At 35.7% G+C, this 20,545-nt stretch overlaps 1 protein-coding gene across 1 annotated transcript in view; it reads right to left on the reverse strand.

Moving 5' to 3' along the window:
- Positions 1 to 20,545, reverse strand: part of LOC129906390 (serine/threonine-protein kinase tricornered) — a 103,672-nt gene that overhangs the window by 8,485 nt on the left and 74,642 nt on the right. The window contains exons 3-4 of the mRNA XM_055982138.1: positions 18,093 to 18,199; positions 17,520 to 18,004 (exon numbers count right to left, since the gene is read on the reverse strand). Coding sequence (XP_055838113.1) covers positions 17,520 to 18,004; positions 18,093 to 18,199 — 592 coding nt within the window. The remainder of the gene's footprint in view (positions 1 to 17,519; positions 18,005 to 18,092; positions 18,200 to 20,545) is intronic.

Raw genomic sequence — 20,545 nt, forward strand, 5'->3', positions numbered from 1 at the left:
AGTTGTGTTAATTTAATCAATGCGAAATCCTAAGTATAACTGTCGAAAGTTATACAACAGTGTGAGAATTCGCTCATTTAGCGGAATTAAGTTAATAGCGCTTACAAACTTAACTTTATGAGAATTCTTTTTTTGCAATATTAATTATAAACATATCAATAATAAAATATAATAACAATTGTTTAAATATCTCGTCAATTTTTGTATGTACAGATCTCTGAAAGTACAAGTTTTTTGAAACATCGGAAAAAAAATATTGCATCATAATTGGGGTGCCAGATTTAAGTGATTCTTGACAGATAATAAGTGTAGCTTTTAAGTGAATATTTTTATAAATCGCAATAGTGCGGAATAACTAAAGTTTTGCTCTAATAAATGTAAAAAATTGAAAAAAACACATTTTTTTAACTTCAATCACCAAGTAAAAAACTGAAATACCATGTGAAATAAAAATTCATTTACTTTTTGTTTCTAGAACCTTGATATTTAGACAATATAAAATAAATAAAACTTTTATTCAAACCCGCATCAAACGCACGTTTTTTTTACACCACTTCAAATGTGAAAAAAAAAATAAAAAAAACATACACAGCACTCACAAGAAAAAAAATACCAAAACTATTTTCACAAGCCAATTGATACTGAAAATATCACAAACTGGAACTTCAAGATTAATTATATTTATTTTACATGCTTCCCACATAGATGTTTCTTCTTATTCGCTTATTAGATGGTTTAGGCTATAAGTAAAACCTGTTTTCGCATCAATTTGTGCTACTGATTTTATCAATTAAATTCCGCTAGATGAGCGAATTCTCACACTGTGCGACGTTGACGACATAACGACGTCTATGAACAGCAGTACATGCTGCAGTTGGACTAAGTTAGTCTGATCACAGATATGACTTTATGATAGAACAGAATTCATTAATCTTTGGAAGGCAGCAGGCGCATTTTTCAAACCAAAAGGCATACGAACAAATTCGTAATGACCCATATCGGTTGAAAAAGCTGTTTTTCTTATATCTTCTTCTGCTATCTCGATTTGGTGAAAACCTTTCGCCAAATCAAGTGTCGTGAAATACATACATTTTCCTAGTTTATCGAATATGCCGTCAATATTCGGAATAGGAAATTTATCATCTATTGAGACTTCATTAAGTTTTCGATAGTTAATTACTATTCTCCATTTCTGTTCACCGGAAGCGTCTAACTTCTTAGGAATGACCCAAATGGGGGAAAAATATGGAGAGTTGCTAGGACGTATTATACCTTGATCAAGCATTTCTTGTATCTGCTTGGATACTTCTTTTTTATGAATTTGAGGGTATCTTTAACTTTTAGTATAAATAGGAATTTCATTAACTGTTTTTATTTCATGCTTAACCGCATTTGTAAAGGTTAAGTTACGTCTTTTTTTATAGAAAATGATAGAAAATTCTTTAATAATAGCAGTTATTTTATATTTTTCTTCTGTATTCAAATGATCTATTCTAATTTGATTAGAAATTGAATCATTACTCGTTTCGGTGTGATATATTTCTAGTTTTGGTATTTAACTTTCATACTCTTCTTCATCTTTATTAAAGAAAATTGGTATTTCAATATTATGTACAACCAAGACTTTCTTTTTGAAGTCAAGAATAGTCTCTAAGGGTAGAAGAATATTGTTACCTATTAATCCGTCAAAAATATCGTGAAATTTGAATTCTAGAAACTCTGCAGTTTTATTTTTGCCGAATTCTTTGAACAAGGGTATTTTCACCTTTTTATCAATGAAGAGAGGTGTGCTTGTGGTCTTAATTTTGACTGGTTTTTCTAACTGTTTTGCCTTTTTGGGATGGCGAATTCTCGCGTTCATTATACTCGTTTCCGAGCCTGGATCGATTAAAATTCTAAATTTGTGGTTGGTGATTTTAGTCTATGACTATATACGGCAGGGATGGCGAACCAATGGCACACGTGCCATTGGTGGCACGCCATAAAATATTTCCGGCACGCCACCAATTAAGTAATCCAATTGCCATTTGAGCGACATTCAACGATTTTTAGTAAAATTTTTCGTGAGATTTTGTAAAACTGTAAAAATATCTTCTTCTCAGAAGAAGATACTCACGCTCTGAAGAACGGATTGAAATTACGTGAAAAACCAGACGAAGTAAAATTAACTGAACAGTTTTTTATCGGCAGGTAATTAGGTTTTTACAAACTAAAGAATTATCTTAAATGCTAGGTCTACTATAGACCCTGATACGACATCCTTTGATAAACTTAACATATCTAAATTTTAATGGTTGGAAATTGAAGAAATTGAAATGTAGCTGAACGAATTTGTCCGATATCGAATCGAAACGAGGAAAGAGTTGGAATCACTCTAACTAGAGAGGGCGGAGGGCAATACGACGAACAATTCCAAAAAAATTTGTCCAAATGAATAATATTAAAGATTCGCTTAGAAGCAGATTGTCAGATGATTCCAACTTTTTCTTTCAGTTCAGCCTGCATTTTGCTTAAAGTGACGAAACGTAGCCCTTATATAAACTACTTCGCATCGAGTTCACAACAAGAGAAGTCATACTACAATATTTCCTTCGCTTTTTATTTGTTTGTTTTATTTTCCTGAGGTACATCTAAAAATTGAAAAGTGAAAAATTTCAAATTTATTTTTTTCAAACTCAGTTTTTCCGAACGTAAAATTTGAAACAATGATGCAGAAAGCTTATTTTTTTTATTCCAAAAACAATTTTTTTAGTTTTTTTTTTTAAACATATAGCGCTATAAAGAAATAATAGTTTTGTAAATCTCCTTTGTAAAAAGTGGCCATTTAGTTATGCCTTTAATGTGAAATTTTGTTTTTTTATTAAAACGAACTACACGCATAAATCTGTTATTTTCAAATTTAAATTAATAGGCGTGTTTACAAATAAAACTCTGCGTTGTTTAAAATTAATTATTTTTGCTTCTAGTGGTCAAAAAAAAAAACTAGATCAAAACTGTATGGCACGCCGAAGGCACCTCAAATAAATATTTTTTTTTAAATGGCACGAGGCTCTAAAAAGGTTCGCCATCCCTGATATAGGGTAATCTACCGGAGGGCTGGTTTCTCGAAATTCCGAGTCTTGTAAGTTGATTTGCCTTTGGAACGAGGCAGAAAGGGTGTCCATTGGTTCTGGATTCCCATTTGGATTTGGCCTGGAATACATTCTGGTTTGATTGGAATTTCCCAAGCGCCCTGAGTTGTTGTTGTTGGAATAACTATTGTTATAGTTACTGTTGTAATTACTATTGTTATTTGGAGAGTTTCGAGTCATTGAGGAACCGGAATATCTTAGTTGTCCGGTTCTATTAGTATTATTACAAGAGTTTTGGTTATAATAATTATTATTATTGTTGTTGTAATTGTTATTATGATTATTTCTGTTTTGCCCTGAGTCATTACAGGAGTTTCTGGACTGACCAGATCTATTAGTATTGCTAAAGGGGTTATAATTCTTTGCCACCGGGTACAAAGGGGTTAAGTCACAAAATTGCAATTTTCGGTTTTTGATGAAATAAGAATAAGCTCTTTTATTTGGTATCAAAAACATAAATTTAGAGCAACTCCTTCATATAAAAATAAGAGGATCAATGCTCAAAAATTCATTTATTTTCATACATTAGCTCAACTTCAATCGCATTTTCTGGCTTGGACCCCTTTGTACCCGGCGGCAAAGAATTAGCGTAAATGTTATTATAATTATTTCTGTGTTGCCCTGCGTCATTGCCTTGACCTGGAATGTTGTTCCTAGTATATGCGTATCCTGCGTCATGAAGAATATCCATGGCTTCTTCTAGATTTTTGGGGAGTCTACAAATTAAAACTCCTTTCATAGGTTCAGGAATTTCATTTTTAAAAAGGCGTAAAGCCATTTCGAAATTCTTTTTTATTTCTACTGATGGTATTATGCCTCTTTCAAGTTTTGTCTTGTTATTAAGACGCCTAAGTGATATTTTTATTTTGTCATAGAAATTTTTGCAATTGTCAATGAATTGAATACTTCTTAATTCGTCATAAAGTTCTTCTATTAATTTCCTATCACCGAAATACTGGTAGAGGTTTTTTTTAACGTCCTCCCGCCTTGAAACATTGTTGTTTATTTCGATGGCTTCTCTAGCTTTCCCTACGAGCCTACTTTTAATTATATATAGAAAGAGAAATTGACTGTCGGGGTCAAATTTATTTAATGAGGGTTGTATCCTGTCTAGTAGATCTATAAAGTTGTTATAGTCCAGTCATTATATACAAATGCAAAATGACCGAGAAAGCTAAATTTTGGATATGTTGTAGGGATGCTTAAAAAAGCTTAACGTGAAGTTTTCGACCAAGATTTCCTATGAGCTTTTTCCGCAATAACTTTTTTGACAATAACTCGGCTATCCTTCGAGATACGAAAATTTTACAAGGTGCTTTTTTGTAGCTTTTACCATGTTCTACAATTTCTAGTGTACAATTATGGCTTTTGAAAAATGTATCGTTCATAACTGTAAGTGTTGCCGTTGTTTTTTAATAATTATTTTTATTTTTCGTCATATTTTAGAAAATTACCCCTCCCGCCTAAACGGGGGGAGATAGAACCCCCTCCCATAGTAAAAAAATGATTGTAATTAATTCCAAAATACCGTTATCAATTCTTGTCGCCTAAGTTATCGTACTCTCCTCATCGTGATCACTATTTTTCTAAAATGAAAAACAAAATATAGGCGGCAGAAGTTGAACACTTCTGCTTTCACATTCATATTAAGGAAGTATGTCTTAGTTATGTCCAATCATTAGGTTTGCTAAACTTTTGCCGCCACGGAAGATATTGTACAAAAACTAAAACAACGTCTAAAACAAAACACTCGCACTTCATATCCCTTAATTAATTACAAGAATTTTTTTTCTTTCATTTTTAAAATAAAAAATACTCTCATCTTTACCTTTCATGGTCATATTTTATATTTTAAATGGCACTATAAATAACAAAGTTATTAAAAAAAACAAAAGGATCTTATTTCTGTACTATCTCCCAATTGCAAATTTCACAATGAACTTGTCAACTTTGATCGAGTGTCTAACATAGTGCAAGGCATAAAAATAAAACAAAAATCATTTTTCATATCATAAATACCGTATACTTTGAGAAAAGAAAAAGTTTTTTCTTCTTTCGACAACATTTCAAAGTGACCTTTTGCGCACTGATCTCTATGGAGCTGCCCCAGTGTGCGTCGCACAGTGGATCGGCTAGTACAAAATTCCGGACGTTGTTGGATTTATTTTTTTTCGATTTGAACATTCTTTTTGTATGTGATGCTTAGAAAAATGTATCCTCTTTTATTTTCAAAAAGATTTTTTTAAGTACACCTAACGGCTTCAGTGGGAACTTTTTTTTCATTTTAGCTCAACTTTCCTTTTCAATTTTATCAATTTTGATCCTAATTCCTTAAAATAAATTTTGTCGGTCTAGACTCTAGAAATACTTTGTTTGAATTAAAACAATTAAAAAGAAATTATCATCAATAGGAAGGTTTTTTAATTAAAAAACAACCATTTTTGATTTTTTTTTTTTTTTTTGAAAAAACAAACATTTCAGATTTCGGCAAAATTAAAAAAAAAATGCTTGCATATGCACGCTTTTTAGACCACTTTTTCGAAATCTCATGAGTGTTCTTAGCAAGATTCATAAAAAGTTGGATCCGACCCCGCTTGCATATAGGTTTTAAAAAATTGTCTACCAGATAATATGTTTATTCTTTTTAGTCTCATTTTTTTTTTTAACAATTAAAGGGATTGCTTTTACAAAAATATTAATATATACCATATATTACTACATTGATCTAAGTGTGACGGAAACAAAATCAACTGTCAGCCCATTTAACCTAACCTAACCATATATTATTACACAAAAAAAATTAATCGAATTAAAGACAAGCACTCACAAAACTTGACGAAAAATTTTTTATGAACTATGTGAACTATGTGAACTATGAACTATGTTAGGAATTAATTTTGTTTTTTTTACATTTCTTATAAAAATATAATTTTTTTTATAAATGTATGTATAGAGCAAGTACCTGCGATCCAGTCGTGTATTTAATTTGTATTTTTAGTAAATATCATTAAAAAATATTTCTTGCTTCTTCTAGCTTCTGATTCGATCAAGCTTTGTCCGCCTGTCATGCAAAACATCTTCATCTCAGCTGTTGTCAATTTACTCTCATACTTTTTGTACATTGTCCAACATTGTGAACCGTATGTAAGTGCCTTGGCAGTTTAGGGGGCATTTTTCTATCATAAAAGATGGCAAAGTTTTCTCGCCACTTTATTCACCCTACACTAATGCGATGGTTGATGTCGTCATCACAAGATGCCTTGTTGTTGATCATAGATCTAAGATATTTGAACTTTTCACATTTGCCCAGAATATGGCCGTCTGGGTCAGAAAATGGACAGCATTGCTATTTTGTTTTTTTTTCGAGCTAATGCGCTATGCACTTCCCTCCAGCAGAAGATCCACCCATACATTATATTCTCGTTACAAGGATGTTGGAGTTTCATTTATGATAGCTCCATCAACAGCAAAGAATAACGGATTCACTTTTCCTTCAAGCACAAAGTCAAGAACTGTGATAAAGAACGCCAGGACGCTTTGACTTTTATTGAGAACTCTTCGGTGGTTTTGCGGGGCGTTTTACCTTCGTTTTTATTTCCTCGTACATGTCCATGATCATCTGGACGTAGGTTTCCGGAACCCCGCGCTGTCTCAAGGAAACCCATATTAGATCTCTTGGTTGTCTATCTTTTCGAAATCAACTAGCACAATATCCAAATGCATTGAGATTCAAGGTGTTTTTCCATTCGGATTCTTAAACTCTGTATGGCATCTGTGGTTGATTTACCCGAGAAAAACCCGCACTGGTCAACAAACAGTCGTATTTTTTTCGCAGTCGGCCGTTCAATGATCTTTATGGTGTGTGACATCAGCTTAATCGATCGGTAGTTATCGCAGATAATGCTACTTTCTCTCTACTGGCATTGGCATTTGGTCACCGCTGATGAGTATGGATTGGAGATGAGAATCGTGAGGAATTTAGACCAGATGTCTCACATCTTCTTCCGGAACTCAGAGGGTATTTTGTCTAGACCAATCGCTTTTCCTTTCTTGGAGTTTTTCACAGCCACGCTTACTTCATCGACTGTAAGGTCGGGTACTTCTTCTAAGTTAGGTTCGGCCGTTGGAAAGTATATCCTGGGAGATTGCTCGTTTAAAAGCTTGTCACAATACTGTCGCCACCTGTGAAGAATTTAATCGTCATCCACAAGTATTAGGCCGTCAGCATCGTTAATAAACTTGGGTGAACGAATTTCCTGGGCGTTCCTCCTTCTCTGAGCTGCAATTTTTAAGATAGTTGCACACTGGTTCAACTTGGCATGTCGCAGTTCTTGGAGAGCCTGGTTTGCATCAGATATTTCCCCAAGCTCGCGATACACGCTTTCCGTACTTTCTGCTTTATGCTGGGCACAGTTCTTGTTTGCTTTTTTCTTGTAGCGTTTGTAGTCCACTTCGAGTCGTGCTTTTTCATCTCTATTATGAGGGTGCATTTGGACCAAGCCTGGAAAGCTGTGTTTTTTCTTGATATCACTGCTTTGACTTCATCGCTCCACCACCATATTTTATTTGTCGTGTTTGTAGTTTCCATTAGATAATCCTAGCAGTGACTTCGCCTTCATCAAGCAAGTTCTTTGCAGAGGGTCCCACATATTTTGTACTCTGCGCTCTTCGTTTTGTAGTCTGCTGGTTGTTTCGGACAGATAATTTCTCTCATAAGCTAAATTTATGACAGCTGAGAATTTATATCTTTTCTTCAACAATGTCAGAAATTTATTCTTGGCTAAAAATTTAATCCAATTTACACACGGCCTTACCATAAAAAATATAATGATGCTCACAGTAGCTTAAAAATTTGCACTTAAAAATGTTAAAGACTGAAAGTGACGAAATAAAACTGAAAGGGCTTATTTAGAAAATTATTTTAAACCTTATTGTTCACACTTTTTTTATTTTCAAACATAAAAACAAAACGAATTCACATTTACACGAAAATTACCTTAGACGCGTTTGGATAGAACTTGTCTATCATCATCAGCGCACACGACTGATTAAAAGTGTCATCTTCTTCTTGTAAGTTAGTACATCTCATACAGCATCAGTGGTCCAGTGTGCAAGTCATTGCAAAAAACACGGGTTTAGACAAAGATAACCGATGCGACGGTGTTTTTACATCACACGTAAGGTACAGAGTTTATTGTGTAAGAACGATAGAATAAAACAAAACACAAAAAATGAACTTTGCACTTGGTATTTTTCGATGTGCATGTTAATATAAGGTAAAAAGCTAATTTTAAACCAATTGGAACAAACAAGATGTTATATTTTCAAGATCGGCGTTCATTGAATTTTCATCTTTTTGGATAAAATAGCTTTCGTAAGCATCTAAGCGTCGCGAATCGTTAACTTTTCGAACTAATTTTAAGCTATCTTTTGTTAAACTAAAGTGATCGTTTGTAAGAACATGGTTGGCTAGGGCTGAAGGTCTTGGGTTGTTTGTTTTTATGTATGTATGTAGTGTGTTCTATAAATCTTGTTTCAATATTTTTTGTTTTGCCATAGTACACTTTTTCACAATCACCACATTGCAAACAGTTTCTCTTAAAGCCTAAACCTCCCTCTCAATGAATATGCACATTTTTATGCGTTAGAACTAAGCACAACAACAAAAAATTACTTTAGAAATTAACTTTTGTATAATTTTTAGGAGAATGGTCTGATTTAGTGCCAAGTGGACTTTGCTTCTGGTGCAAGTGGTTCGTGGGGTTTAAGGGAAAAGTTTATTTTTTTTATATTTAATATAATATTTGTGATTATAAACTCAAGTTTTTTTTTTATAAATTGTTGTCATAAAAATGGGGGTGCTTGGAAGCGAAAAAATAGTGAAAAACTATGTGTTTTATGTGTTCATTAGACAAAAAGTATAATTTTACAGTGTTTTTCAAGGTTGAGACCCTTTTGTTTTAAAGCTGTATATACATATGTGGAAGCAAAAAGTGTTTTATCTTTTTGCGCACAGGTGCGACACTCATACAAAATTTTTCGTATTCTAGGATGCCAACCGAAATTAGGAAAAAACAAATTTTTGATATTTGGATTTCCAAAATCAAAATTAAGCGTTTCGATGCTGTGTTTTCCTTCGTTATGGATAATTTTAATAATTTTTCATTTTCTGAAGAGGCAATTAAGTCAATAAAGGCAACCTTCAAAACTTTATACTTGAGGTTTGAAGAAAAAATGGCCAAATGTGGTCGTAATAGAGAACGCTTTGAAAGCAATAATTGTGATTGGTTAAATGAAATCGTTAAACTGCCACAAATTGTTTTAAATTTTTAAATTTTGCACAGAAAAACCATCTGAAGTGAACATTCAGATTATAGACTAGATGTTAAAGTTTGGCAGGTTAGAGATCAAGGGTCAAAGCAAGAACAAAATGATTCAAGATAGATTTAGAGCTGAAACTCAACAGCCCGGCAACACAAATGATGGCAACACGGCCAGAAGATTTTTTAGAGATGAAGAAAAAACTGCTGAAATTACAGGAATCGAATCATAAAAAAGTTTCACATTATTTTAGAAGGGCTTGGGTCTGGGTATGTAATTGACGTAGATTCCTTTGAAATATTTGCAAGAGAAACGAAGGAGCTATATATCAGAAACTATAGCTGGTTTTATATGCCAGCAAGTATTCATGAAGTTAATTATCAAAGACCATTTTTGGTAGTGGCACTGTTAAAGCCAAGGTTATGGAAAATAGCAAAAAAGGTATCATTCCTGTAAGTAATGACTTTAAGTGTTGCCATCGTTTTTAAATAATTTTTTTTTAATTTTAAGTAATTTTTTAGAAAACTGCCCCTCCCTCTTAAACGGGGGGGAATTGACCCCCTCTCCTGCAGTAAGAAATGCTTGTATTTACCTCCTCTACATGAATTCGTTACAATTCTTCACCTTGTGAGTTATCGTACTTTTTCCCAAAAATGACCCCCATTAAACCTCTTTTGTTTAAAAATATTAACAAAATTGTTGTTTCATTTCATTTTGTATATAGTTGTTATAAATTCTATAAAAAAAAATCCACGAAAAGTTATAATCTGTGAGCGTTATTAATTAAATCCCGCTAAATGTACGAATTGTCACACTGTGCATTGTACTGAATAAATTCCCGATTTCTTAAGAGTTTCATTTTTATTTTTTGTTAAGCCTAAGATAGATTTTAATTTATTGTTGCTCGAAAACACCATTTCCATGTTGTTGCGATTAAATGCACTCTTTAATTTATTTATTTGTAGTGTGTTCTTTAAATCTTGTTTCTCTTTCACTCTTTAATTTATTTATTACCACCGGGTTGTATGATAAATATACCCTTTTTCGATCATCTTTTTTATGGTTTTTCTATTTACCATAAACCAACGAAAAAAATGATCGAAAAAGGATATATTTGTCATACAACCCGGTGATAATAAATAAATTAAAGATTTGAAGAGAAACAAGATTTAAAGAACACACTACATACATACATAAAAACAAACAACCCAAGACCTTCAGCCCTAGCCAACCATGTTCTTACAAACGATCACTTTAGTTTTACCAAAGATAACTTAAAATTAGTTCGAAAAGTTAGTCCTTGTATGTTCCAATTGGTTTAAAATTAGCTTTTTACCTGATATTGACATGCACATCGAAAAATACCAAGTGCAAAGTTCATTTTTTTGTGTTTTGTTTTATTCTATCATTCTTACACAATAAACTTTGTATTTTACGTGTGATGTAAAACCACCGTCGCTTCGGTTATCTTTGTCTATCCCCGTGTTTTTTGCAATGACTTGCACACTGGACCAGTGATGCTGTATGAGATGTACTAACCTACAATAAGAAGATGACACTTTTAACCCCTTGTTCACCCCCTATGAGTTGACCTTGTCGTGGTGGGGGTGCTTATCGTGGGATCCTCCAGCAATCCAGTTGCAGGATCTCACCACAAACATAACTCAAAAATAACCTCAATGTTAGAAAACTTGAAAATGAAAAACAATGGAAAAAGCTAACCAAAATATTGAAAATCGAACGGGGATATACGTTCAAGTGTCGGCAGGTGTCGCGACTGCCGGCGAGGGCTTGGCCTCGAAAGAGGCTAAGTCGCCAGTGACAAAAGTTAGCTCGGCGGAAATAAAGAAAAACGCTGACAAAAAGAAAAGTAAAGGTGAGTCGACCTCAGCCTCCAGAAAGACTGCAAAGTGCAAAACTGGAAGCCGGCGAACAACCACCAATACAAAACCTGCTACCTTGGTAGCTCCCACTAGTGAAAGTACGGCTGTCTCTTACAGTACTACTGACACCCCAAGCACTAATGTAGATAATTCTACGTTCCCTGAAGGGGATGCAATGACTGAAAAACGGACCGTCTCTTACGAATCCACCCTCAGTCAAAGCAAACCCCTTCAGAACACGTTGGTTACTCCACTCCCTGACGGAAGTAGGGCTGTCTCTTACAGTCATGCTTCCGCCGAGGAACACAGTAACAGAATTGCTACTCCAAACTCAGGAATAGTTAACTCTGTGGGTCCGGAAGGGGATGTCTTGACCAGTAAAACGTCTGTCTCTTACAGTCTCACCTCTAGTCAAGGCAGACCTCTTCCTGACCCTAAAAGTGCTCAAATCCCCAGCGGCAGTGTAGCTGTCTCTCATAGTTCCACCTCCGCTGGAGATGAAAGCAAAAGAGCGTCCCGTAATGACATAAGGAACGCAAAGGGGATCTATAGAGCACTAAGGTTGATACCAATAGCCGAACGGTCCCCAGAGCAATCCAGCAAGTTAGAATGGGCAAAAGCTATTCTTAGCAAAAGATTGACCAGCAGCGACTTAACGTCAAAGCGACAAAGGTCTGTTGAGGATTCCGTCTCGGAATCTAAAAGACAAAAAGTGCATAATTCCAGCACTCACACTAGGAAAGACCTGTCCTTTAGTGACGTTCTTAAGGACAAGTCTATCCTCGCAGTTATCGATAGAAGTAATGTCGATGGCATGATCTCTTTTGACCGTTGGACGATGGTCTCAAACAAACTGCAGATCTCCTACTGGACTCTCATGATGGAGAACCCGGGTGAGCCTGCAGTTGTTGAGGACGCGGGATGGCACCAAGGCCGCGTCAAGCTCGTCGCATTCGGTGACAAGAGATCATGCGATCTATATAAGCTTGCTATCAGCAGACTAGAGGGGCTATGGCCTGATGCCAAGCTAGAGGTTGTGGCAAAGGAAGACATTCCTTGCAGACCTAGAGCTCGCATCAGTATCCCAGCTGAGCTAGCCTGCAAAGATACTGTGCTCAAAATGATCCAGTTTGGAAATCCATCCCTACCCACTCACGACTGGAAAGTCGCAAAGCTGGAGGAGCCAACGGGCCCTTATAGATCGGCAATAATTGTCATCAATAAGGAGTCGTTGACTCCCCTAGCCGCGAACCAAAGTCAGATAAGGTTTGGATGGACTTCTACAACCTTAAAGATCTATAAAAAAGATGAGGAGAGTGCAAAAGCTGCACCTCCATCACTTCCGGCACCTGAGGTTCCCTCCTTAGAAGAAGATATTGCCTTAAATATCAATCCTCCATCTCCATCAATGGAGGTTGATATGCCGGTAATCTCTCCAACTGAGGAGGTCCCCTCCGGCTCTAAAACGCCAGCCATAAAGGCTCCAATACCAGATAGCTCCGATGTTGAGATGGAAACAGAGGAATATCTCAACAAGATTCTACTCAGTGAAGATGAACTCCTACGTTCATCTTCTGAGTCAGAATCCGAAGACCTCGACCTTACGGTGGTGGGGGCTGATCTGACTAACAGTAGCATTCATGCTCCAGTTAGTTCAGATTAACCTTCACCACTCCAAGCAGGCTTCGGCCTCCCTTCTTCTCCGAATCCACAAGAATGGGGAAGATGTGGTGCTGGTCCAGGAACCATGGATCTGCAAGTCCATGGTTCAGGGACTCAGGACTCCTGGGTACAACTTGCTATATGCATCGGACAAAGGTGACCCCAGATCATGCATATTAGCAAGAAGTAATACTAATGTATATTTACTCCCTAATTACAGCGATAGAGATGTAACCGCGGTCAGACTGCAAACTGACCAAGGAACACTCTGGATTGCGTCGGCATATCTCGGCCATGACCAACTCGGCCCTCTCCCTGGCGAAAAACTACGGAGACTTGTAGCCGATGCTGAAAGGCAAAAGATCTGCCTCATAATTGGTTGCGATGCAAACGCCCATCACACGGTCTGGGGAAGTACCGACATAAATGATAGAGGTGAGTCACTTTTTGATTTTATCTTGAGTACTAACCTGATAGTAAGTAATACTGGCAATGAACCAACATTCGTTACCAGAAACCGACAAGAAGTACTAGACATTACTCTTGTCTCCGATTCGATTCATCAAAGGATCTTAAATTGGAAAGTATCTGAAGAACACTCGTTCTCTGATCATAGATACATCCAATTTAGTCTTAACGATGTGACTACTAAACAGTTAGCATTCCGAAACTATCGCAAAACTAACTGGCAAAAATACAGGGAAACTCTGACAAGCTTACTTAAACCTGAACTTCTAAGTTATCCCTCAAATACAATCGATCTCGACAACAAAGTCAATGATCTCACTTCTGCCCTTAACCTATCAATGAATAACTCCTGCCCACTCATACAAGTAAGAGGAAAGCAGAAGCCACACTGGTGGAACTCAGGGCTAGAACCGCACAGAAAAGCTTGTAGAAAACTCTTCAATCTCGCCAAATCCACTAGAGATGTTTCAGACTGGGACCTATACAAAGAATCCCTGAAAGTCTACAAAAAACAGCTAAGAAAATGTAAAACATCTTCTTGGAGAAATTTCTGTGAAAAAATAGAAGACTCTTCAGAAGCCTCTAGATTAAGAAAAATTCTCTCAACAAACCCTTTAATGCCCAGTGCCTTGAAAACAAATAACGGGGCCTGGACCAACTCCTGTGAAGAATCACTCAATTTGCTACTAGATACTCATTTTCCAAGTAGCTCAAACATTATAAACAGAGTCGACCCATCAGGGCCAGACACAAATTCAAAAAACAATCTTGGTCTGATTACAAGAGAGAAGCTAAAGTGGGCCATCAACGCCTTCAAACCATACAAATCCGCTGGACCGGATGGTATAATACCAGCCGAACTTCAAATGGCATCAGATATTCTAATTCCCATCTTAGAGATAATTCTGAATGGATGTGTAAAATTGAAACACATCCCTGCCCTATGGAGAGAAGTTAAAGTTGTATTCATACCCAAAGCAGGAAAATTCTCTCATGTCAATCCGAAAGACCTCCGACCTATCAGCCTATCATCATTCCTTCTTAAAACCTTAGAACGAATGATTGATATCCACTTGCGTAATGTCATAGATCCCAATCTTATATCTACAGCACAACACGCTTATTGTAAAGGGAAATCGGTTGAAACAGCACTACATACTGTAGTGCGCACTATTGAATATTCCCTCCATCATAAAGAGTTCACCTTAGTTGCATTTCTTGATATTGAGGGCGCGTTCAACAACGTCAGCAACATAGCAATCACAAATGCACTGAAGAACCTTAAAGTAGATAGCTCACTGAGCGAGCTAATAGACCTTATGCTGAAAAGCAGAATTATTAACTCAACTCTAGGAGATTTCTCAGCAAGAAGATCTGTTAGTAGAGGTACACCACAAGGAGGGGTACTCTCCCCACTCCTGTGGAACTTAGTGGTTAATGAACTACTAGTCGGTCTAGAAGTAGATGGATTCAAAGTGATTGCATACGCTGACGACGTCGCCATTGCCATATCAGGAAAACATCTCCATACTATAATAGAACTAATGCAAACTGCTCTAAATAAGCTACTAAAATGGGCAACAAACTGTGGATTGGGGGTAAATCCTCAAAAAACAGAACTTGTCCTCTTTACAAAGAAATATAAAATTCCACAACTAGACCCCCCCTCTATTAATGGTGTTCCACTTAATTTTGCCAGCGAAGCCAAATACCTGGGTCTTATTTTGGATAGCAAATTAAACTGGAAAACCAACATACAAGAAAGAATAAGAAAAGCCACAGTGGCACTCTTTTCTTGCAAAAAAGCTATAGGGAATAAATGGGGACTATCTCCTAAAATAACTCATTGGCTATACACTGCAGTCATCAGACCTATTCTCACTTACGGGGTAGCAGTTTGGTGGACTGCTCTGGAAAAAGTAACATATCGAGACAAGTTAAGCAAAGTCCAACGTTCAGCCTGCATGTGCATCAGCGGAGCTCTCCGTTCGACACCTTCCGCCGCTCTTGATATATTACTCAATCTTCCACCCATAGATATATTCAGCAAGCAGGTGGCCGCGAGCACTGCTATTCGACTCCAAGCCATCTCTCAATGGACCAATAACTCTATTGGCCACACAAATATTCTGAATTCATTCGGATCAATCCACAGTCACTCCGACTACACCACCCCACAATTGGTTTTCGGCAATAATTATGAAGTCACCATCCCAAATAGATCAGAATGGGACAATGCCGAGTTTCTAAGAGATGATTCAATTCATTTCTACACAGATGGTTCTAAAACCAATGACGGAGTGGGTGGCGGGGTTTACTCCGATAGACTTAATGTTAGTCTCTCCTTCCGTCTCCCTAATCACTGCAGCGTGTTCCAAGCGGAAATAATGGCGATTAAAGAAGTACTGACTTGGCTCAAAGAAAACGTGATATCTACATCGGATATCCGCATCTTCTCTGATAGCCAGGCCGCCCTTAAATCGTTAGCTTCGGTTTCCACAAACTCCGTTACTGCCCGCGACTGTCGATCATCTCTCATGGAGATGTCAGAACAGTTTAACATTCACCTTTTCTGGGTGCCGGGTCACAGAGATATTCTGGGAAACTGTGAAGCAGACGAACTCGCCAGAAATGGAACTCTAATACCAATTTTACCCAATAAGGCAAATATTGGTATACCAATCGCAACGTGCAAACTCATGCTGAAGCAAGAAGCTATAGAGGCAACAAACATACGATGGTCAAACATTATAACTTGCCAAACGACCAAGCAGATCTGGCCTAGGCTAGATCCTAAACGTTCAAAAAATTTGTTGTCTCTAAGCAGATTGCATATCAGCTCTGTAATAGGTGTCTTAACAGGACACTGTCTCATAGGTAGACACGCCATAAGACTTGGCGTAATCTCTAACGACTTCTGTAGAAGTTGCCTTGATGAGGAAGAAGAAGAAACAATCCAACATCTTCTCTGCTCATGTCCTGCCCTTTCCAGTAGACGTAAAAAATACCTGGAAAAATATTTCTTAGAAGATACCAGTGAACTAATCAATACTGACATCTTCAACCTTCACCGCTTTATTAAAAGCTCCAACTGGTTTAATTAGTGAGGAATTTCCTCACAAAATCATGGTATCACAACGGACCAATAAATGGTCTAAGTGTGTCAGTTGTTTTCCTGACAGCCATTTCTACCTAACCTAACCTAACCTAACCCCTTGTAGCCCCATGTGACATTTCTGTAACAAACCGAAAAAGATCGCCCAAAAGCTGTAAAAAACATATTTTTATTCTTTTAAAGCTTCTTACACAATCTTTAAGAATTGCTTTATCGAAATAATGCGCCATATTTCTAATAAATGCACCAATAGTTTTAAATTTGCAGTTAATGTTGAAAGTTCGGCTTTTTTGGAAAACCAGCAAATTTATATAAAAACTACGAGATTCACAAAAAATATTTTTCGTGCATAAACTAACGGGGTTTTATTTTTGGATTTTAGGAATGCGCTTAAAAATAAATATTAGATAGCTTTTTGTTTGAATTTTTGCATTTATATACAAAAATAAATTATTTAAACTTTTTTTTTTACTGCGTAAATTTCGAAATAACTAAGAAAATAATGAATTTATTGAATTTTTAAAAAATACGTGTTTTATTATAGCTAAAGCCCTTTCGATTGACATTATTAATTTTAAAATTTACGATGTTGGGTTACAAGGGGTTAATCAGTCGTGTGCGTTGATGATGATAGACAAGTTCTATCGAAGCGCGTTACGCGTCTAAGGTAATTTCCGTGTAAATGTGAATTCGTTTTGTGTTTATGTTTGAAAATAAAAAAAAAAGTGTGATCAATAAGGATTAAAATAATTTTCTAAATTGAAAGGGCTTATTCAACAAAAATTTATTTGTTTCTTAGTCCTACAACTTTTGTAATTTTCTACAAAAAGTAAGAATAAAATAATTTGATTTTTTTGTTTCACAAAATTCTATGAAACAACATTAAAAATACCAAACAAAATGGACATAAGGAAGAAAAAAAAAATAGATATCACTTACGAATTTCTAGAGATACATCTGGAAAATCATCGAAATTTGAAGTGTCATCTATTGAACGCACTTCTACAGGTATTGCAGCTGGCCTTTCCCTTATATGTTCCCAATCAACTCCTCGAAAGAATGGAACTGACTTTAAATCGTCCATTCCTCTTTGAGTTCCGAGCCTCCGGTCAGTTTCACAACAAAATTTAATTATAGTTTCTTTTGCTTCTTCAGAAATAGGAATTTCAGGTGGAAATATTAAGGTCTCTCTCCAATTCATAACTTTTCTGTAGGTATCTTGGGGGTTGTCTGAACAAAATGGTGGGTATCCCATTAACATTTCGTACATTATAACTCCTAAGCTCCACCAATCACAAGCTGGTCCATATCCAGTCTGTAAAAAAACTTCAGGTGCTATATAATCGGGAGTTCCAACCGTACTATATGCTAGTGCTCGTCTATTCCGTTTCCAAGATTCTGCACGCCGTTTCGAATCCATAGGACTTTAATTAATTGTATCGTTAGTCATAAATATAACGAAGAAAAAAATAAATAAATATATATATATTATATAATGCTTTACAATGTTACCTGGCGCAAGTGCCAATGAAATCTGATGGTTTCGCTTGGGACAAATCACGGTAAAAATCTGTGCGATGTGATTTTTTCAAACCGGTACATAGTCCAAAATCCGAAAGCTGAAGCATATAATTGAATTTATATAAGTAATGATTTGATATGTAATTTCTAATTAATTTTAATATAACGCGGCAAACAGAGTACAAAAATACTAAATACTAAAATCAAGAATGTTCAAAACAAGTGAAATCGTCACATTTGACGCTTATATGAACGTGCCTCGAACAGTTTCTCAAGGGTTCGCACTTTATAACTGAACCTTCAAGACATAACGCTCCTTTAGATTAACTTAGAGTAGTCATATGGCCCTGGTTTTGGTCTCATGATTAATTGTATATCGTGGGCACACAACCAAAACCACGAATCTGCAAAATTGTAGTTTTGAGAAAAACGGGTTCAAAGTTTTGGAGACTCATGCAAATTAATAGAAACTGGTGCAACGGACATTGATAGTTTAGACTGCTAGGCAACACTGGAATATTGGACTCGACGCAGTGAATAGAGATACCGAAAACAAGTTAACCCTCTACTGCATGAATTATGAACGAAGTGATATAAAAATTTTTTTTACAATTTTTGAGCTTTATTAGGGGTTGAAAAAAGGTATTACATAAAAATTTTTATTTTTGTAGAAAATTAATAACCCATATATGGTTTAGTATGCATTCAAGGTATATTTTTGTAAAGTGTGTTTTTATTACAATGGACTCTTCTTATTCATGAAATTTATTCAAACTCTTTCTTTTATCATTGTAGCAGAAGAACACATTCCATTGTTTACACATTGTGTACGTCTTCATTCCGCAAATTTTACATATTGGATTTTTTGCCATTCAGGGATATGGTCGATTTTTGCAGTTCGCACTGAATTCAACTACTTTTGCCCTTGGTTGATGTTGTGAGTGAATTGAAGTTTCGGGATAAGATGGGGATGGACTTCCGTGACTTGTTTAACTCCCTCACCTTTGTTTTGTTCCATCTCTGCTTTGATCACCTGCCAAAGTTGAAGGTTGTCCTCTATTTCGTGACATTGTAGGTTTTAAAGATTTGCATATAAGTGCTCGGAGATGGCTTGTTTGATGTTAAAAAGAGCCAGAATCTGAAGCTAGATCATAATCACTTCGAAAGCCATCACGAGTTATAGCATTTACACACTTATTTTTTTATTAGAAAGTCTTCGAATTCATTTTACAAAAAAAAATAAAAATCCCACAAAAATCAGTAATGTAAGTCACCAACGCATGATAACCTATATGGTGTTTTGGAAAAAACGTCAAAAAAAGACAAAAATTATTATAAAAACAAAAAACGAACTTCGTAAACATATAAAAGTATAATAAATACATACGAAACATATTTTTAATTGGATGCAACTAACTTCTTTATTAAAAAAAAAAACACTTGAAAAGTACACTCTTTTATTCACTGATTTGCACTTTACACATGCTCTTGAAACAAATTCTGGCTTGCATGAACCTTTAACACGCATGTGTAAACTTCTAAATTTAAATTCAAACCTTTTTGATTTAAACTTTAATAAAAATAGATTAAAAACTGTCTTAAAAACCAGTGTACCACGCTCATAAATGTTTGTGTTTATTTTTATGTCTTTTTTGTTACTCAAGTAATTATTTTGTTTGTATTTCTTTAATGTTTGTTTTATCTAATATTGAATTCAATGTTTTTATCTTAGTGTACGTTTTTTTGTAGTTATTATTTGCTTACTAACTACTAACACTGCACTAAGTGATGAGCCGGATAACACAGTTTTGTGTTGGCAAATGGTCGCAAGACGGTGCTTGCGCTCTTCGGCTATGAACTGATAGTGTAAAAAAAAAAAAAAAAAAACAATGAGTTTATTTCAGAATCAGGACTCTCTTACTGATAATAAAAACCGGTTTATTATAAAAAAATAGACATAGTTTTACTATAGTTTTTTTCTTTTTGACATTTGGTGCAATATAACGGAAATAAATCGATAAACCATATATGGGTTAGTATGCGGTAGAGGGTTAAATGGCATGTTGTGCCCTCTTCCATACCTACCAGAGGAAATGTCGTGCGTTGAACTCAGCACACTTCAATTGTAATGTTCACTTTGATTGCCCATTCGGATATTGTTTTGGGTCAATCAAAGTGCAATAAGAAAATAATTGAATTGTGCTGACTCTTTAAACGTGCCGACGATTATCCACTGAGGAAGTTGGGCTCGCGACTATCGGAATGACAAGACAAGTTGAGTCTCATTCAATACGTAAACCAGTAGAGTTGTTTAAATATTAATCCCTGCGAATTCCCATAATATAACATCTTTCGATTGTTATAACATTGGCGCAGTCGGTCCGCGAACCTTTAAATCACAATAAAAAAAAAAAATAAATAAAATAATAAAAACAAAATAAAAA

The sequence above is a fragment of the Episyrphus balteatus genome, chromosome 1 (genome assembly GCF_945859705.1).
Source record: "Episyrphus balteatus chromosome 1, idEpiBalt1.1, whole genome shotgun sequence".
In the NCBI taxonomy this organism is placed as follows: domain Eukaryota; kingdom Metazoa; phylum Arthropoda; class Insecta; order Diptera; family Syrphidae; genus Episyrphus; species Episyrphus balteatus.